Genomic DNA, 19,669 nt, shown 5'->3' on the forward strand with positions numbered 1-19,669 from the left:
TGACTCTACTTGCCTCCAACCATCACTGATTATTATTTTGTACTATAAGGTGTGGATCCTGAGTTGTATGAATTGACAACCTCAAAACTGGAAACTTCCAACGCAAGCAGCAGAGTGACTGATGCTTTTGCAAGGCTCATGTCCACAGTGGAGAAGGCAAGCACATCCACAAGGTAAATGCTCTTCATTGCACATTATTCTTCTGTTTCTAAGGGTGGTGTGAAATGTGAGGTGTGAATGTGTGTGCAGTTTAAGGGTGGAAGTTCCTGAATGATCAAAAGGCTTTACATTTTAAATCTGAAGTTCATTGTACTGTAGTTCTTATTTCAAATTATCTCAAAAGTCTAAAATGAGCTAGATAAGAGTTTATGAGCTGAAGGAAAAAGATCACCAGGACTTATGTTGAAAAGGTAGAGCCAAAGACTGAACTGCAGGAAGCAACTTTCTGAACAACCAGAGCAGATTCCTGAGAGTGGCAGGGTAAACTGAATCAGCTCAGTGACCTAGGGCTAAGAGAGAAGACTCTCCTTGGACTCTGTGTAATTTATAAATACAGAATGTTCCACAAGTAAGATGATAACAGACCAATAATTATGACTATATTTGTCCCTTCACAAATAAAATACAAATAAAATAAAAATTAAAATTAAAAAAAATAAAAACACCTGTCAAAACTTCAGTGAGCAAACATCAGTTTAATTTCACTGTTGCAGGTTAAGGATTGAGTGTGTGGTTGGTTAAGGGTGTCATTTCTACCTCAGTGGAGCACACATAAAGTAGTTTTGTGCTTTTTTTTATAGGTAGTATCTATAGAAAGGCTTTAGACATCAAATGGCTTTCTTGAAGTCTGGGCTTTGCTTGGGTCTGGAATCATCTCTCCATTTATAAGCTTGTATACTTTGGGTTTATTTTTTCATGTGTATCTTAGCAATAGGATCCTAGACTGTCTTAACATAGAATTAATGTCTGTGCCCTTTAAAAGAAATGCTGAGGAATCTTTACCAAGTAAAACATTGGTTTTTTGGAAGTGTGTGCCTCAATGTGCAACAAGTAGGTGATAACGTATCTTCACTCCCAAGTGAGCTTTAGGGTTTATTCAGCACTCTTGAACTAGATGTGTTTTCATGCAACAGCCCTTAGGAGGAGGCACAGTAATGGTGGGATGGAGCTGGCTTGCTTAAAATGACTCATTTGTAGTTTTCAAGAGTTCTTTTCAAACATGCTCTTTTGCTGAGAAAACTTATCTTCCCGGTTTTCCTGCCGTGATAATTTTGAAAGTGAACATGAAATCAACAAGCCATGAAATTTCAAGGGAGAACCAGTAGAGGGAACTCCCCACTTCGATGCGGGGTTTTGGGTCTTTTGGATTGCCTCTTTTTCTATCCATGGAGTGCACATACTCTCTCTGGAGATACTGTAGTAGAAGTTTGGCTTTCAGGAATTAGAAATCATAGTTGCAGTTAAAATACTTTTGTATTATATTCTAAGCTTAATTTAAAAATAACCACAGCAGGACATGCAAACTCTAAATGTATCTTTGTTGTATCTGCACTCTTAGATTTGTACCTTGCTTTAAGATGTCTTAGCTTTTTGTTTACAAAGGAACTTTGCTTAAATGAGTGTTGACCCTCATTTTTCTGTACTGTTTTTTTGATATGTGGAGTTTAGTTTTTTTCCCAGTGCTTCCACAATGCAATTGAAAGCTCTTACTTGTGCTCTTAAAGCTCTTTATCCAGATGTCAGAGCTCTTCCCCTGTTCTGGAGAGCATTGCTTACCAACAGGAATTGGTTCTAGATCTGTGATGTAGCAATATATCAGGCTGGGATCTCAGACTTGGAGACTTAAGTTCAGACACGCACAAGGATTAGCTGTTTTCATGGTTTAATACATTCTGTATGTTCTTGTCAACTCTGCATTTAAAAAAAAAAATCAAGTGCTTTTTCTTCTTGATTTCATGCTCCCTAGAAGAAAAGCAGTTTGTTTTTTCAGGCTAGAAGCCTTCTGAGAAATAAGAAGGTATAGCCTCAGCAGTATGCCAACTAGTGCGGCACAATGTTAGCTTTTTGTAATAAATTTGTTTTTCTTTTCAGTTTTTTAAATTCTTTTGTAATGAACTGGAGACTTTAAAATAGGAGTGGCTGGGTACAGCCAGGTCAATGAGAATGAGGTTCATGCACCAGCCTGGAAATGTTAACTATCCACAATAACTGACTGAGGAAGACAAAACCAGTGGATTAGGATCACTTTGATGGGAACATCAATTGTGCTCATCCCATGTCTGTAACTTGGCTGAACTCAGGATCTTTAGGGTAAAGTTTAGAGTGAAAATACCACTGCTCACCTGTGGGATGCCATGTGAAGAGTATTCTTTGTCTAAAGATGCCCTGACTAAAGCTACTTTGTCTAAAGTAGCCCTGTCTTCAGTTGCAAAGCCATCTCTTGAACCAGAAAGTCAGTTTCTCAGCAGGAAAGTATTGGGAGAGGAGGGAAACTTCCCTCTCAGCTTGAGCCTGAAACCTTGACAGCAGCAGTAAGTGTTGAAGGTCAGGGATCCAGTGCAGCATTCCACAGAGTCTCCAGCCTTGCCTAGTTCCATAGAATTGGCAGAGATCAAAAGTTTATCTGCTGTCTTTTTGAAGGAAAGCAGAGCATTGATACCTTTCCAAGAAATGGCCAAAACCCTCATTTAAACTGGAAATACTCCTTGGGGATGGTGTTGGATGGAGCAGGCTAACTCTTAATTACAGAGTGTTTTTAAAGTACATTTCTCTAATCAGCTCATTTTTGCTGATAAAACCCGGCCTTGCTGGTGCCATCCTAAAAACCCTTTGCAAATGTGAGAGGTGACTGAAGCCCTGAAAGACTTGAATGCTGCAGGAAGGGGTTGGAATGCAAAACAGAGCAGTGACATGCAAGTGATGGATGGACAAGGCATTCCCTCTTTCTTGCCAGATGCTCTTCCAACAGCTTTCCTGCCTCTAAGTCTGGTTCATTTCTTGTGGCTTAGTGTTAGCATGCCTTTGAAAAGGAAATTTAGTGCCTACAGATAGAGGGGCTGGTACAAATGCTTGGTTAGGGGTAGCCCTCATGTCCTTCTTGGGAGGGAATGTAACCTAGTGTAAGAGAAGAGATGGATGGGGACTAAGTGTGCTGCAGAGGATTGAATGAGGCAGAGACCTTGTTTTGATCCAGGGATGGGTCCTTTCATGGTTTTGTAATCAAAATTACAAAATTCTGATTCCAAAGCAGACAGAAATAGGACACCTGCCACTGACAGTCCACTCACTCAGGTGTCTGTTCTTTAAGTCATGGCACCTAGAAATGAGGAGTGCATGAGCAGGAGAAGCTCTGCAAGACTCCTCTCCACTGATCAGGGCTGAGCAAAAGAAGCTCTTGGCAATAGGAACATCTTCAGCAAAAGTGGTGTCTGAAGTTAATGCACAGTTACTTCTCTTGCCTCTGTTAAAGGACATCACAGTTAGTAGGCAGTTTGCTAAGTTTTAAAGGTAAAACCTGTCTGCAGTAATGATGCTACTTTGTCTTTTAAAATTAGAGAGTTAATGAGTAGCTCTTAAGGGTTGCTCTGGTGATATTTGCTACCAGAAGTGTTGATTGTTACCCAGAAAGGGTACTTGCAGTGTCCAGTTTCATTGTATTGCAGAGGAACTTGCCTCTCCGTTTTGGCCACCTCACCCCTTTCTGCACTGAGATGATTTCAAAAAAGGGTTGGAGACTCATGACCAAGTGATTCTATCTATAGCTCTGTCTTGGTCACAGTTAAGCAGTGGTTGCTGTATTAGTGTGTTAGCTTCTCCTGCTTTAGCGATACCTTTTACATTGCAGTGGAGTAGATAAATTATTGCAAAGGGGAATATCCCAGCCAGAAGGGGAGCAGTCGGTAACCGGGTGAGGTTGGCACCTCACTGGTGTGCCTGTTCTGCAGAGAGAGCAGCTGGCACAGCAGGAGTGATGGCACTGTCCTGTGACAAAGGTGCTGCACGTGACCACGGAGTGAAAGGCAGCACTGCCTCTGGGACCCAGCAGTGCCATTTCTTAGCATGCTGTACTTGAGCAGAGGAGGAAGAGGCATATAAATAGCAAGGAGTGTGTGAGCTCCATCTAGCCTGATGAACAATTACAGGAACATCTCCAAGGCAGCCCTCTTCCCTTGGCTTCCTCTGCCAAACACTTCTTTGTTAGCTCTAAGTCCTTGATCATCGGGAGTTGGTACCTTTAAGAGGCTTATGGTAAATGATTATTAATAGTGGCACCAGATACTGATAGCACAGTGGTGGGTGAGAACCACATTTCAACAGCTCAGAGATAGTCCTTTGAGTGCAAACAGAGCTGACTGTGAAGTTGTTAGAGGAGGCACATATTGGCTCTCTGCTTCTTCCTTCAGTAAAACCAGCACACAGCTTTGTTTATCCTCCAGAATTTGGTAATCTGCCTAGTCAGTAGCTCGTGAAATTCCACTGCAGCAAAGAAAAAAAATATTGCTGTTCTGTGAAGGTAAGTCAGATTTAGTGTTTAGGCTGCCTCATCTAGAGAACTTTCACTGAGTGGGGATTTCAAGTAGCAAACAAAAGTGAGAGTTCAGCGTCAGCACAATGATCAGTGGTGATGGTCACCACAATCATCAGATGTCAAGGATGCATTTGAGTCCAGCTCTTTTTTTCTTCTAGCTAAGGAATTCTGAGGCTTCTGTGGAAGCAAGCATGTTTTCCACTGGTCTCTGCTCAGCTAAGGGAACAATCCTCATGGAGGCTGACAAAAAGTGCCTGCTGCTTCGTGATTGGAACAGACATTGCCCTCTCATGGGCTTGGTTTAAAGTTTATAAATAAGACCAGCTACAGAAAGGAGATTTCTGAAGTGTTCTAGGGAAAGCAGTTTCTTTGGTTCAAGCATTTTGTCTCAATTTTTTTTTTTTTCCTCCAAAGGTGAGGGGGCTTATTCAGTTGCAATTTCTTACATCATTACAGGATTTAGCAGGTGCCTTTTTGAAACTGGAATAATGTTTGATGGAAAACTGAGTATTTCTAGTAGTAGGTAGTGTTCTTCAAAGATAAGCCAGATGTGTGTAAAGTATGGATGTTTTGGCAAAGGAGGGGGGGGGGTCTGTAGCAGTCTGAGCCAGGCTTCATTTTACTTGGGAAGTGTGAATTTTTTTGCGTAATCATGAGAACCAAGCGACATGGGATTCAGACTTCTTTATTCATTTGTGCTCAGTAATTCTTGTGAATAATGCAAAAGGCAGAGTAAACCCTAGTGATTCCCAAACTGCTGTGTGCATCATGGCCACTCATACTCCTGCACTTCAAAGCAAGTAGATACACTTATTTGTGAGGCATATTCTGCTGCTGAATCCTGAGGGGGAAAAAAGGTTTTAGGATCACAATGTAGAGTGGCATGATGGGCAGTCTGAGAACAGTTGTGTTGAAAACACAGCATAAGTGCTTTTTTATTTTAAAATTATTGAGAAGTAACTTAGGAGATTCTTAATGTCCTTTTAAGATCTTTTCCATTTTATTTTTGAAGAATTGTACCAGATTTAGGTAGTTTAGAACTGATGCTCCAACTGTTTTATCTCTAGAATATGGGCATGGTTGTCTCTTCTAGTGTCTTCAGTCTTGAAGCTGCTAAAAAAAAAGGAAAAAAAAATCTGTAAAAATTATCATTTGAATAGGACTTTTCCCTTTATTGCAACAATATACACAGGAACATTTTGCTGACTCTCTCTGTTAACACATTCTTGGTAGGCAGGTAGGTATTATAACATTAGACTACCTTCAAGTAGCTTACAGAAGTGCCTGTCAGAACATTGCTTCAATCAGTGATTGTTTCAGTGATCCCAGGACTATCAGGTACTGGATTAATGCACTTTGTTCTCTTCTTCCCAACAGGAAGCCTAAAAAGGAAGAACATCTTAGTGAAGAGGCTGCCAAGGTGATTTCTAGCCTTCCTGACTTAACTTTCATGCATGCCAAGGTGTTGATGTTCCCAGCCACATTAACACCTTCAACAAGCTGCCAAGAAAAGGTAGACTAAGGTGATGTGAATTGGACGTTTTCTATTGATTTTTTTTTTTCTTCCCTCTGCGGGTCGTAAAAAGCAATCTTGCTTTAATTAAAAAAATATCAAGTTCAGATGATTTGTTGGTAAGCAGCACTAGAAAGGTATACATAGTAATGTATATTTATTTACATACTGGAGTCCTAAATTTATATTAGAGAAAAATGTAAATAATTGGGGGTAAATCTTTTTGAAGATCTATTCTTTTTGTTGTGCTGGGCTGTATACATTTATGTCTTTGTGAAATACACTGGTGGTGTCCTTCTTAAAAAACTTTTAAAAGTTAAAAAAAATCCTATAAACTCATAATGAAAACTCCAATCTTCACAATCTGTGAAGTTCCCCCTTAAGACTTTCAGATTGCATTGAGCAACTTTTTCTTTCCTGCATATACTAAAATACTTCTTGCTGGAAAAAAAATCAAAAGGTAATGTTGTCCCTTTTGTGGGTTTTTCAGTTATTGTTTCTTTAAAACCCAGTAATTTCTTTTGTGTTTTAAGAAGCTTAAGATGTGTTTTTCCTTTTCTTTTCCCCCATCCCCTCCCCCTGTTTGATTGGTTGGCTGATCAGTTTTTATGTTCTTGAACTTCAATAGTATGGCTTTGTCACTGTATGGCCTTTTGAAAGGTGTGCTGTCAGTAATTTCTTGTTCCAGTTATGGATTACTGTCTAAACACTTGATTTTTTTTTTTTTTTTTTTGGTCATTAGAAGGTTGTCTGCTCTTAATCAGTTTGATTTGGAAAAGAAGGACCAAAACAATATGAATGTCTTACAATGAAATTTACCTGTTAAAAATTTTTATGTTCTGTTGTACCACTATTCCTGTTTGATTTTGCACAGTGTAAAATGACATAATCATAGATTGCTATGGTTTTAGGCTGTATATACAGTAAAAAACTATGGGTTGTAAATGTCTGGGGAAATTCCTATGGAAAAAAGAGAGCTATGTCGAAGAACCTCTAAAAAGGTCAATATGCATGCCCAAGGTCTTTTGAGATTTAAGTGTGTAAATTTCCTTTTAGCTTACACAAAATAAAATAATTTAAAAGATACATATGTATACAGGCTGTTATCTTTTCTTACAGAATGTGTGCATTACTCACTGCTGTGTTAGTGGTAAAATGGATGCGCTCCAGGACCTTCTGATTTGTGTTGCTCAGTCCCACAGACCACACCTGGCAGGGTCCTGCAGATTTTCCTTCAATTCTCCTGTCTCTTTATCATGCTGGGAGTCAGTCTTTTACTTCTGTCTCCAATTTCTCTTCTGGCTTGTAGGGCAATGTGGCTCATGATATTTAGGGTTAGAGACTTCTTCAAAGCAATTGGCAATACTCAACTGTAAGAAACACCAGCTACAGTGAGGCAAGAAAGGACAACTGGGTTTGCTGATTTCTTAGCTGCAGAAAACCAGAAACACAGCAGTCACTGAATTCTCCTCTCATGTTAGCTTGCACTGGAGCTCTGTGAGCAACATCTCATCAGAGGGTCTCAGTGAACTGGCTGCAGGTAAGGCATGTTCTGGGTGCTGCTGCTTCTTGATGGTGCATGGACATAGACTCTTCCATGTCTTTATTATGTGCACAGCTCTGTAAGTGCTCAGTAGTCACCACCAGTTCATCACCTAACATCTTGTTCTGAGAAATCTCTAGTGTGTTTTTTTATCTGCTATTTCAATTCTTTATTGTCTAACAGCACTTGGGTCAGAAAAGCCTGAGTTTTGATGTCATCAGCTGGGTAAGCTGAAAGGTTGTCCTTGCAAAAGGAAGCTTTTCACTCTCCTTGAGGGACCAGTGCTGGGGTTCCATCTTTGTGAGTGCAGGAGTTTCAGTGAGTGGTGGATGCTCAGAGTTGAGAGAGCAGCTCCTATGGCTATGGTAAAGTTAATTTGTAAAGGCTAAATTGCCTCCTTTGCCCTCTAATTAGTACTGCAGTGTACACTGATGTGGTATCAAACTGCACCCTGTTGTAGCAGAAAAGGTTGAAGCAAAAGCCATCTGCTTTACCACGTAGCCCCAAACCCACTTCTGTTTGCTGTTTCTGCAGATTTTCATTACAGCACTGACTTCATGCCCGTTACATGTCAGAATTAGCTTTGCTAATCTCCCAGGTTTAGCAGGGTGTTCTTTAGTGCATGCTTATTGTACCCTTCAGTTCTGGTGTTGGCTGCTGTAGGTTAAAATTGGTGCCTTTGTTTCTGTGACTGTGGCGTGTCCCTTGGAGCTGGAGCAGTGGGATAGCTGCAGCACAGAGCTATAGCTATTGTTTCAAGGAGAATATGTTTAGGAGCTGACTCATGATCCTTGTCTGGCAGCGAGTGGACTGAAGTATTAAGGAGAGGTGGGGGTGGAAGTGCCAGCTGCAAGTTGATCTTTAGTCTCCTCACAATTGCCTCCAGAGGCAGCTGCCCATTTGTCTTCCAGTCTCTGAGTGCAGTTCTGGTGGCCTGCCGTGGATGGGGGAGGGGAAAAAGGAGATTTCTATTGTGACTGATGTACTAATCTGAAACTTTGTGAAACCTGGTACTATCCAGAATGTGTTTATGGGGGTTTTATGTTCTTTCTGCATCCCACAGACCTTCACACTGCTGAAAGATGTAAAGCTTATCTCCAGGTTCAGCCTTTTGGGGTAGATGCTGCCTGCCTTAAAATGTAGGACTGCTTTTTGTCTCCTAGCTTAAGCCTCCTTTTTTTGTTGTTGATGGTGGGATGGACAGACAGAATCCTCTTGCCTCTCTCCTCTGTCTTGTACAGGCAGCTCTGTTCACAGGCAGGAAGTTTTGGCTAAGAGATTCAGCTGCAGCGGGGTTGTCCTTCCATGCTGTTGCCATTGACACAACATGCAGTGTCTAGTTTAATCTTGCCAGTGGCCTCATGGGCAGGATGGCATTTGATGCTTTGTGCACGTTTGTGATGCTGTGCATTGTCACCAGACACGTCAGGGTGCATCACTTTCACCCCAGCACTGGTGTCACTGAGGAGAGAGTGCCTGTGTGCCCGTCCAGCCCAAGCAGCAGAGGACACCTGGCTCAGATGCAATTCCCTGAGTTGGCACATGGCCATGAAGCAAAGTCCAAAGATCCCACTGTGAAGTGAGCTGCAGGCTCCTGAACGACTGCTAAGAAGGGCTGGGCTCTGCTTGTGTTATCTGAAAGATTGTGCTGTGAGCCTTGGGGGTTCAGCTCTGCCTTACCCAGAGCACCACCACCTGCTGCAGGTGCTGGCAGTGCTGGACTGCCCACAGCACCTGCAACGTTGACACCTTCTCAGAATATCATTAGCTCAGCAAATTCATTTTGAGATGCCAGAAGTAAGCTTGCAAATAAGTGTGTGTACATGTCCTCAAATGCAGTCAGTGCGTACTGAAGTTAACTCTTCATCACATTGAGTTGTTGTACAGAATTTTGCCTGGTAATTGAAATCATCATGTGGAAAGTTTGGTTGTTGGACTGCTGCACTTGAGCTGAATATCTGGTGGGAATATATGTGAGAGAGATGTACCTCAGTGCATGTAAGATGAATCACCCTTGATCCAACCATTTACATTTTGTGCCAGTTCTGCAACTCTGCATATTTATCTTCTAAATTTCAGAGCATTTTGAAAATACAGGATAGTTGCAAAATACACTTGAATATAATTTATAAAAGCATAGGTCATCTAATAATTGCACATACTACCTGCTAGGAGTGTCTGCTACAAAAACAGAGAAGTTTTTTTTCTTCTGGCCTCTGCCAAAGAGCACAGCCACTAAAGGCAGCAAGCAGCCTGGTCTGCTCCCTCCAGAGAGCATGGAATGTCAAAAGAGATGGGAAGAAATACATTTAAATTCAGAGGGCTAAAAACAATTGGAGGAGGAGCTGGAAGAAAACACAAAGCAAGAGCTCAGCAGAAGCTCTGAGTAGGGGGAATAGGAAGGTGAAGCAGTACTCAGAGTATAGGCAGCTGAGAGAGCTGTAGGAAGAGCAGATGGTGGAGAAAGTGGGATACAAGCATGAGGAGCAGGAGCATTTGGAGAGAAGGGAAAGCCTGGGCTGGATTACAGGTGCACACACTGTGCCCACTGGCTGCTTTCCTCCAAAATCTGGAACTGAGCCTTGGAGCTGCAAGGGTCTGAGTTCCTGTTCTGCAGAGGAAATGTGTCACAGCCGTGGGGTGCGTGGGAGCTGCATCACCACAGCCCCTCTATTGCTGTCAGTTATTGCTGGTAGAGAGCTGGACTGCAGACTGAGGCTTTAAATGCAGCTGCTGGTGCCTGTCCTAGCACTGATACAAGTCCAGATGTTAGAAGACCTTTTTCAAAAATTATTTTTAGATAAGGAGGTACATTATAGTTCCTCACAGTAGGTATAAAATCAAATCCTCCAAAGCAAAGCTCTGCCATGGATTTGGAGCTGCAGCTTCCATCCTGTCATGTGTCTGCAATGTGACAGTTGTTGCTTACATATCCCCCTGTCTTCACCTGATCCTTGCCTCGTGCCCTGTGCAGATTTATTCTCTGAATCAGTGCAATGCAGTAAAACTCTTCTCTGAAGGGCCCCTGCTTCCTGTGGCTGAAGGGAAGGGGTGGCCCTGTGTGGAAATTGCAGAGAAGGCACAGTGGAGTGTGATGCTCTCCTGGCTGGAAGCAGCTGGCCATGCCAGCTTTTTTTTGCAGGAGGTCACTTGTGCACTTCTGTCTTTTGGTACCCAGCATGAGTTGCCTGATTGGGATGTGCAGAAATGCTAATTTCTCTGGGATGTAGCTTAAGCAGTTAGGAGCTTTGCTTGTTTGATACAGTCATGGGCTCTGTGGCACTGGGGATCAGGTGCACATGTGATGCATCCAAAACTGATGGAGCTCTTGTTTTCACCATGTCAACCTGTACTTAAAAATGTAATCTATGTTGTTAACCCTGTGTTACAGATGGGTTGCAAAGATCAACTCTTTGTCAGCAATATCTGAGGAGGAGTCAGCAGGTCTCACACCCATCTCAAAGGCAGAGGGGAATTCTGACTGTCTCATGTCTGGATTCACTATATGCTCACCAAAGAAAAGTATTTCTCCTAGTCTGGGGTCTCTGAGTCTTCCTCTGCATGTCCACTGATTCTGTCAGGATGCTGCTGACCTGGCACATGTCTGCAGAGGTTCCTAGTGCTGTACACCATACAGTAATTGGATTGTGTGCCTCAAGTAAGGCTTGGGACTACTTCTAGAATATGAAGGGACAAAAAAATATTTCTCCTTGAACTAAAAGACACTGGGGTCCTGTGGAAAACAAAATAATTCAAAGGAGGGTCAAACTAGGGTGTTGTACATATTTTTAATGTTTGCCTAAACATCCTTAATGAGTCTTCTGGCAGGGTTTTCCATATGCTTAATGATCCTTTTTGGCATAGTTATGTATGTCTAGAATATGTACCCCATGTGTGCAATATACTGATCTGAGGCATCACATTGGGCTGTATTCCCCGAGGGATTCTGCTGGGCTGTCACCTGTGCCCTCACTGGTTGTGTGCCCAGGTGGCATTTGCTACACCTACTGTCAGTGGAGCTGTTGTGAGTGATCCTTGCTCATCAGGGTTTTTTAGTGCTGGTGCATGGGCAGCTCCTGGTGTTTGCATGGTTGACACCAGGTCCAGCAAGCAAACCCCAAAATCTGAGTAGGTTCCCTGCTGGGGTTGCTGCCATGGTGTGAGCCTCACCTTCCATATTTAAAGCAGTGGAGTTACATGGAGAGGGAGGGGAAGCCAAGGGGCAGGTTCAGCTCAGCAGCCATGTGTGTGCTTTTGGCTTTGTTTTTCCAATGAAATGTGTCTCAGTTGTTTTTAGACTCTTTAAGTGATTAAACACTGGCTGTTCAATTCCCTCAGCACAGAATTTACCGAGGCCAGGTGTAGTTTTCAAGACTCTCTTCATCTTACAAACAGCAGAAAGTGTTGCTTTGCCTGAGCTGGTCTTCAGGAGGCATTGCACAAGGGGAGAAAAGAAGATTCTTGGATCAGGCCAGTGTTGCCTGGCCTCCAGCTGCTCAGCAGGAAGCCTCGTAGGAAAAGCAGCTGTCAGGGGTAGCTCAGGGAGCTGTGGTCTCTCACATGATGCTGTGGGCACCCCAAACCTTGCTGCAGTGCAAACCCCAGAGACCTCAGTGGTGTTCAGCTCGTGAACCACGCTGAGCTGGCCTGGCTCTGCACAGGGGTGAACCCTTGGACTTGTACCCTGGGGGGGAAAGCCCATCCCACCCCAAGCACTTCTGGATGCAGCAGCTTGTGCCACACTGGGGAGTTTGTCTGTTACATTCTCCAGCTCCAGTAATAAAAGGAGCAGACAAATTGGCCTCTCCCACCCTAGATCCACATTGCTGATTGTCAGCTGCAGCTGCAGTTGGTATAAGTAGCCCAAAGAACCCCTAGTTAGGGTCTCCCCTATTGCTTGAGGGAGCAACTAGTCTTGGCCACAGAGACACAGAGGAAAGGAGGGCAGCCCTGCTGCTCATGCCACACAACTTTATCCCAACATGTCTTTCCAAAGCCAGTGGACAGCTGATGATCAGAGGAGCAGCTTGAGGTACAGTGGGACACACAGAAGACACGTGTGTGGTCGTGGCAGAACTGTCTCTGTCTAATGTCTGTGTTCTGGTGTCCTCTTGGGCTGTCACTCAGGTCTGCTAAGCTGTGATATTGTCTGAATTGTAAGTTTTGCTGTGGTTAGAGCTGGTTTTTCAGGTCTTCTTTGGCTGAGGAAAAGAAGTGTGTGAGGAGACTGCCTGTAAAGAACACGTGAATGCTGGCAGCTGTGTGCAGACACTCCATGAGTAGCTGGACCACTGGTTTGGGGTTTTTTTATCTCCTTTATGCTCACTAGTCCAAGGAGTTTAGAGAAGAAGGCAACGAGATTTGCTGAATCTCTTCCTAAAGCACTTCAGTTGCTCACAAGAGTCTTGGATAAGGATGTGGGAACACCTTCCACAGGAATTCAGAGCAGAAAGTACCTAACAGGCACTTTCAAAAATGCAAAGGCTGGGTCAGGACCCATAAGCCATTTTTGGATCACATTTTGGCTTTTAAACTACAGGGAGCATTAGCACAAATAGAAAACATGGATATTTTGGAAACAAATCAAAAACAGTCATGAAGTGTCCCCCTAACACCTTCAAATCCTCCCTTTCCTCTCTGTCTCCAGCCCCAAATATCATCAAACATTTTGTCCCAATCTCAGCAACTTGGACCTGAAACCTGTTTGCACGTGAATTCTACTACCAAAAAGGGCTTTTTTTCAAGGCTGTGTTACTTGACTGGTGCAGGGACTGTGTTTTCATTAGGAGCACTGAAGCCCTTTGTCACTGAGTTGATGGTGAAGGGAGTTAAGAATCAAAGTGCAGCTGGTGGGGTGTTCTGCAGCTGTTCAGACTCTTGCAGGTTACTCCACTCTCCCTTGGAGTGAGCTGCCTCCCTCTGACAATGGCAAAAGGAGCAGTTGTGTGGCTGCTTTGTGCTCCTACGGGAGCTTTTTCTCCCCTTTTCCATTTTGAAGGGGTGTCCTATCCCTTTCTCTCTATCCTTGGCCACCTAGATGAAGTCTCTTCTGGCAACTTTCCCCCTCCTTTGGCTGGGGAGGAGGAAGCAGGGTGGAAAGGGAGGAACAAACAGCTGTCCTTTAGGTTTCCAATCAATGCAGCTCCTTAGCAAGCTGGCAGTGTGAACTCAGTCCTTAGGAAAGCTGTTCTTTCATTCAAGAGGCAGCCTGAGCCAATTCTCCCCAGTCCAGGGCTGAAGAGGTAGGGAGTTTGGTCCTTTCCAGCTTGCAGGACCATTGCAGCTGGCACAGGCTCCTGTCCATTCCCTGTGTTTGGTTTGTGCAGTGCACTGGAGGACCTTGTGGGGGTGAAGCTGTCTCAGGACACTGCTGAAATGTTGCAATGTGTGCATTTCAATTTTCATCTCTTCCTGAAAGCCACTTTCCCCTGAGGCTGGGAGTGGGTGTAGGGAGATACCCGGTGAGGTGCAGCACTGCCCAGGCCAGCCTGGCACCACAGCATGAGGGGAGAGAGTCCAGGACTTGCTGACAACAAATTCCTGAGTGTACTGATCCCTGGAGTTTGTTTTGAGTCGGGAGGATCACAGCTGAAATCTCATTAGCAAATAACAGGCCTGGTGTGCAGAAATGTGCCCCATCTTGGTCTCACTCTGCCACTTCTGGTCAGCAGGGTTGAAAATTCACCCTCGTGCTTGCAGGTGTGAACACAATGTGGCTGCCCTGGTTTGCAAGTGGTGGTGAGAAGAGCTGTGGTGTGCAGTGGCAAGGGGGATTTTAGTGTGTTTGCAGTTCTGCTGCTGTGGCTAGAGAAATTCTCTTTTTGATGAATACAGGGAATGCTGTCTGCAACTGGGATTCCAAGGGTAGATGTGCCTGTAGTAAGGCATCAGGCCTCATTTAGCTGCAGAAAGGTTGATCAGTGAAAAAAATACTTTTTTCTGGTGCTCTCTGGTTTTCCCCATGAATTTGGGTATCTGAATACCATCTGTCACACTGCTGAGTGGTCCCTAAATCAGAAATGGTCCTCAAATCTAAGAGCTCGCAGGGGCAGAACATCGCCACTAGCAACAGATAAAAAATGAAAAAATGAGGTAATGCAGTGGTGTGCTATACTGCCCCAAATTAAATGTTTCCACCTTCAAAAGCAGAGCCCTACTCTCCAAATTTTAAAGAAACCTTGCAAAGTGCAGCTGAGCTGCAGGCAGGGACAGATTTGCAGGAAGGGAAGCTGCATTGCTTCAACTTAGATGTGGGCATGGGATTTTCTGGCCTGGCAGGCCTCCTGCTCCTCTACCCTTGCAAAAGGTCTCCAGCTCTCTACAAATTTTTGAAAAAAAGAAAAAAAAGGAGAAAAGAAAGGGGTGGGTGGGGGAAGCCTGTTTTTTTCCCCTGTAAGGGCTGAGTTGGTTCTGCAGTGATGACTGTGACAGGCAGAATCCAGCAAAGGTGCACTAAGGGTTTCTGTCAGCCAGCTGCCCTGCAGCAAGTGGAACAGGAGCATTTGGGCAAAGCTGAAGTATCAAGAGGTGGGGAAAGCCTTTGATTTATGCATTAGGAGGGTCTAGTCAATCCTTGGTCTGCCTTGTTTTCCTATTTTCTGTCTGCATTGCTTATTTTTGCCTCCCTGGGTGCTTCTCCCAAGACTTCTCAGCTCGTTCAGGTTTAATCTCTGTGATTTGTCCACAGCTCTGATCTCTGCAGGGCACCGTGCAGGGCAGTTGGGTTCTCTTTGGCTGTTTGCTGCCATCAGCACATCTGATCGGGGCTGAATTTACATCAAAGGAGCACCTGACAAAGCAGCCGGCCTGATAATGGGCTCTGGTTTCTTCTCAGCAGCCCAAACAGGTGGAGGCGGCCGAGGGAACGCTGGCAGGACCACAAGGGAGATCCTGCTCCACTTCCAACAGGACTTGCTTTCCCTCCTGCCTGACAGAGCACTGCAGACCCCACTGCTGCTCTGAGCTCCCCAGAAACAGAGCTGCCCCTGGAAAAGAGGAAAGCGAGACAGAGGTAGGCCTTGCTCTTCTCCTGCAGAACAAACTCGCATGTGGGAAACTAAGTAACTCACAAAAGTTAATTTTAAGGCTTTTCTGCTGTTGCTGTTGTAGCTGCAGAAGTGCAGCCCCAGAGTCAGAGGTGTCTTTTCCCTGCAGTGGGAGATGCCAGGGTCAGGAAAGATGCTACAGTCTCAGTGTGATGTTTGCTGCCTGTTTGGAGCTGGTCACAGAAGGGGCTGATGAACTCAAGGCTGCACTCTCTAGCCAAACACTTCAACTTAAGTGTCAAATAATAGGGATTTACTTTTGCTTTTTTGTGTAACTTATGCTGCCCGGACCATTTTCCCTGTCAAGAGTTTGCTGTGAGGAGCAGATTTTGGATAATTATCATACACAGTTATATATGATCATACACACACACACACACAGAGACATGATTGATACAGGGAGACCTTCCCTGCAGCTGGAACTATCCTGAGAGGCACTGGATGCTGTTTGGGCTGATAAATCTGTGTCTAATGAGCACAGTGCACATGGGAGCTGCTCATCTTCAGTGCTGCAGCAGTGATCAGGGTGCTGACAGAACCCCAGCTCCTTGTTCTCTGCTGGAAGTGGCAGCACATCCCATCTCCTGTAGGTTTCACCTGGTGCTATTGGGTCCCTGGTACTCTGAGGGCCTGCGGTTTTCCAAGGAATGAGTGATTCTCTGGGCTCTGCTCTATCCTTGGGCTGAAGACCTCTGACAAGGGAAAAGCTCTGCTCCCAAAAGGCTGTGAGGGGAGATTTGGAGCAAGTCTGGTTCATCCCTCTGTTCATCTGGCACACCACAGGAGGTGTGAAACCAGGAGCAAGTGCAAGGGACAGGAATGTGTGTGCCAGGAGCTCCCTGCAGCTTGTCTCTTCCAGAGGTGCCGCCAAGGACTGCAGAGGTCCTGGCTGCAGGAAATCCAGCTCTCCATGCTCTTCTGCACAGAGCCAACCTTGCTTATTCTTTAAGTCAGGCTGGGAAGCCCCTCTGCAAAGCCTGCATGTTTTCTGTGGTGCTGTAACCTGGAGGGGGAAGGGATGAGAAGCTGCTGTCCTTGGCTGAAGGACAGAAGTGACTGGAGCTGTGCAGTCGCTGCTGGAACTCCCTGGGCTCCCACTCCCAGCGTGCAGGGCTAAAAGCCACATCCACCTGGGAGGGTTTTCAGCTCCTTTTGGCTCTGAGCAGGGTTGGAGGTGTTCCCCTCTGGTGTGAGTGCTGTTTCATGGGAGAGCTGAGGCTGCAGAAGCAGGGCAGCCTTTCCCACCTCAGCTGCTGGAAGCCCTGTGGCCTGAGGGACCAGAGGTGCTGTGCTGCCCAGCTGCTCACCCCTGGCCCTGCTGTGCTGATAGCCAGCTGTTTGGGGATTAAAGGAGCTGTTTAAATAAAACAACAATAATAACACTGCAGGCAGGTTTGATTTATTATGTAGGGACTCTGGTATTCAAATGAGCTCATGATAAATGGAAGTATTGGCTCATTAAATATTGCTTTGGAGTTTGCCCTTAGGAAGGCTGCAGTTTCATAGTGTAGCGGTGATTTGAGATGGTCCAAATTCTTCTTCGGATGGGTTTTTTTTTTTACCTTCCAAGGATTTCTGTGGGTTTAAAGCCACTTTCAGTTGTGATCTGTTAAAACAATTTCCAGCAAACTGCCACTGCCTGTCTTTGTCTCTTTATGACATATGAAAACCAGTTTGGGTTTTTTTTTCCTACTGTTTAAAACCCAGTCTTGGGTGAGGCATTTGGAATATCTGCTCTTTGCTTTCCTTCTACTGAGGAGTGTGGTGGGATGTCTGGAAGCTGTGAATTACGAAGGAGAGCTGTGCTATAGCCTGGCTTAATTTAAAAGTACAGCAGTTAGAAAAACAAAGTGCCTTGCTCCCACTTCTTCCCTGGCATGTGAAGCAACTGAATCCTGAATGAAGGCATGAATAAATCTGGATAAATCCCATCTCTGTCTCTGGTCCCACAGTGTAGGGCAGTGTTCCTGTCCCAGCTGGCCAGCCTCTGTCCCCCAAGCCATCAGCAGCCAGCAAACTCCAATATTAAATTCCCAGTGAAAAAGGCCAAACAGGAGGGGGTGAGGCCATCCCACTTGTACACTCTGGAAGTCCTTATGGATGGGTGCCTTTCCTCTCTATCCCAAGGGTTTAACTCTGCTTTCCCTGGATCTTAAACATTCTCAGCCATAGGGTGAGATGCACCTACAGAGCACAGGCAAGCAGAGGCTTCAAATGAAACAAGGCAGGGAGTGAAATGGGAATCTCACTGTGGCGTGGCATCAAATCCTGGATTTGCTTTAGGCTGAGGGGAGAGTCAGGAACCTGCATCCCGAGATGAAAAACACCACGGAGCAGCGCGGGCGCCGCTAATTGTGGGTTTACAGGAGAAAGGCAGGGACACGCTGAAAAGTTGGCTCACAATGCCACTTGCTGCATCCTAATCTCCTGGTTCCTTTCTTGCCTTGCTAATAATAAGTAAGACTAATTTAATTTTCACAACATCCCAAATCTGTGGCTCTGTGATTCAGAGTCTTAATAAGATTCTCTAGCCGAGCCAAGAAAAGCTTAGTGGTTTTGAGCTTACTTTCTGTTGGGTTTCAGTTTCAGGACATTTGTGCAGTGTTGTTGTTTGTTTTGTTTTTTAAAAAACAAGACAAAACAAACTTGTATTCCATCGGGATCACTAGTGTCTCTCTTTAAATTATTGCATGTGTAAATTGGTTGTGATGGAGCTGGGTAAAATCTTGAGCAAAAAAAGGCAAATTTTGGCAAAATGAAAACGAGTTGTTTTGATTTGCCACTTTTTTTTTTCCTAGCTAGAAGAGAAACAAACCTATTTTGTTTCAGCCTTTTCTGAATAAAAGGCTTTGAAATTTTCCTCTTTGAAGCAACTTTTCATTTGGAATGATCTTCAGAGCTAACTTTTGTTAAAGGGGATGAAAAGTCAAAGCGAAACATTTGTTTCAGTCGACCCCAAATGATTTTTTTTTTTTTTTCTTTTGAAACTTTCTTCAGGGTTGCCAGTGAACCGAAAAATCAGTTATTCACCCAGCTTTATATCCCATATCCTGACAGAAACTTCGGAGCCCCACCGTGACTGTTTATGTGGTGCAGCTGCCCCTAAGCCCTCCGTTTATATGTTGGTAAATTATTCTGCTGCTCGGGGTGCTGTGAGACACTAAACCAGGAGTGAGTGCCTGGGTTTTCTCCCTTGGGTTAACAAGGAGGCAGTGTTTTACAAAGTGTTTTTAACTCTCCTTCTCCGTGGCAGGTGTTGCCTTTGCTGGCCCAAAGGTACAGTGGCAGGACCTGTTTGATGCTAAAGGCTGTGTGGGGAGCAGGGGTTAGGAGCTGGGTTTAAAGCAGCAGAGTTGAGCTCGGCTTTGGGGGTAGCTGTGCTTCAAAAAGAGGAGTGCAGTAATCAAGAAAAGAAAGTTCCTAATTTCAGGGTTAACCACAGTCAAACCCCACATTTAAAATGTGCTTTTCTTATGGTTACTCTGGGTGATAAATTATATATTACATGAAGCTATTGGGTTGTTTAACTCTTTTTGTCAGGGCACATTCTCTCCGTGTAAAGAATCATCTACAGATGGCACAGGGTGTTCTGGAACAACAGAGCCAGATTTGCCTGCTTCACTGAAGTTTAGATCAGTTGCTTTAGAACAGACACCATAACCAGAAATGGTTGGGCCCTGCTCACCTGGTACAGATTGCAAGTCTGCTGGAGAGGAAGGAGCTGGGCCAAATGGGTTTGTTCCTACTGTTTATCTTAAATCTTAATTTAGGCTTAAATCTTGATGCCTCTCCCTTGAAGCAGAGAGGCATTTAGAGCAGCACAAGAGAACAGGCTCGGTGTGTGTGTTCCTGAGGCTGCAGTTTTCCCTTGGTGCCACTGTCCCAGGGAGCCCTTCCCAGCCAGCTGGGCACGTTCTGGCACCCAGAGCTGGTGCCAAAACTGGTTTTGCCTGGGCAGGGGTGCTGGGCAGGCTGGAGCCACCGTGCCTGCTCTGAGCCTGGCGAGCACCAGCCAGGCTAGGATGTCTTGGACTACTCTT

The 19,669-nt window shown here is 44.7% G+C and overlaps 1 protein-coding gene and 2 long non-coding RNA genes across 5 annotated transcripts in view; 2 read left to right on the forward strand and 1 right to left on the reverse strand.

The window, feature by feature from the left end:
* Nucleotides 1-7,127, forward strand: part of AFTPH (aftiphilin) — a 42,531-nt gene extending 35,404 nt beyond the window's left edge. For both annotated transcript variants that reach the window (XM_053938228.1, XM_053938229.1), the window contains 2 exons: nt 50-173; nt 5,906-7,127. In XM_053938228.1, coding sequence (XP_053794203.1) covers nt 50-173; nt 5,906-6,050 — 269 coding nt within the window. In that variant the 3' untranslated portion in view covers nt 6,051-7,127. The remainder of the gene's footprint in view (nt 1-49; nt 174-5,905) is intronic.
* LOC128785541 (uncharacterized) lies at nt 5,504-8,918 on the reverse strand. 2 transcript variants are annotated; one of them, XR_008429908.1, is made up of 5 exons: nt 8,650-8,918; nt 8,459-8,518; nt 7,179-7,411; nt 5,790-5,910; nt 5,504-5,641 (listed from the first exon to the last, which is right to left on the reverse strand). It is a non-coding gene; the product is annotated as an uncharacterized LOC128785541 (long non-coding RNA). The 2 variants fall into 2 exon arrangements; XR_008429907.1 differs by lacking the exon at nt 8,459-8,518.
* Nucleotides 8,919-9,068: 150 nt separating this feature from the next.
* Nucleotides 9,069-11,119, forward strand: LOC128786401 (uncharacterized). Its single transcript, XR_008430273.1, has 2 exons — nt 9,069-9,381; nt 10,976-11,119. It is a non-coding gene; the product is annotated as an uncharacterized LOC128786401 (long non-coding RNA).
* Nucleotides 11,120-19,669: the final 8,550 nt, after the last annotated feature.

The sequence above is a fragment of the Vidua chalybeata genome, chromosome 3 (genome assembly GCF_026979565.1).
Source record: "Vidua chalybeata isolate OUT-0048 chromosome 3, bVidCha1 merged haplotype, whole genome shotgun sequence".
Classification (NCBI taxonomy): Eukaryota; Metazoa; Chordata; class Aves; order Passeriformes; family Viduidae; genus Vidua; species Vidua chalybeata.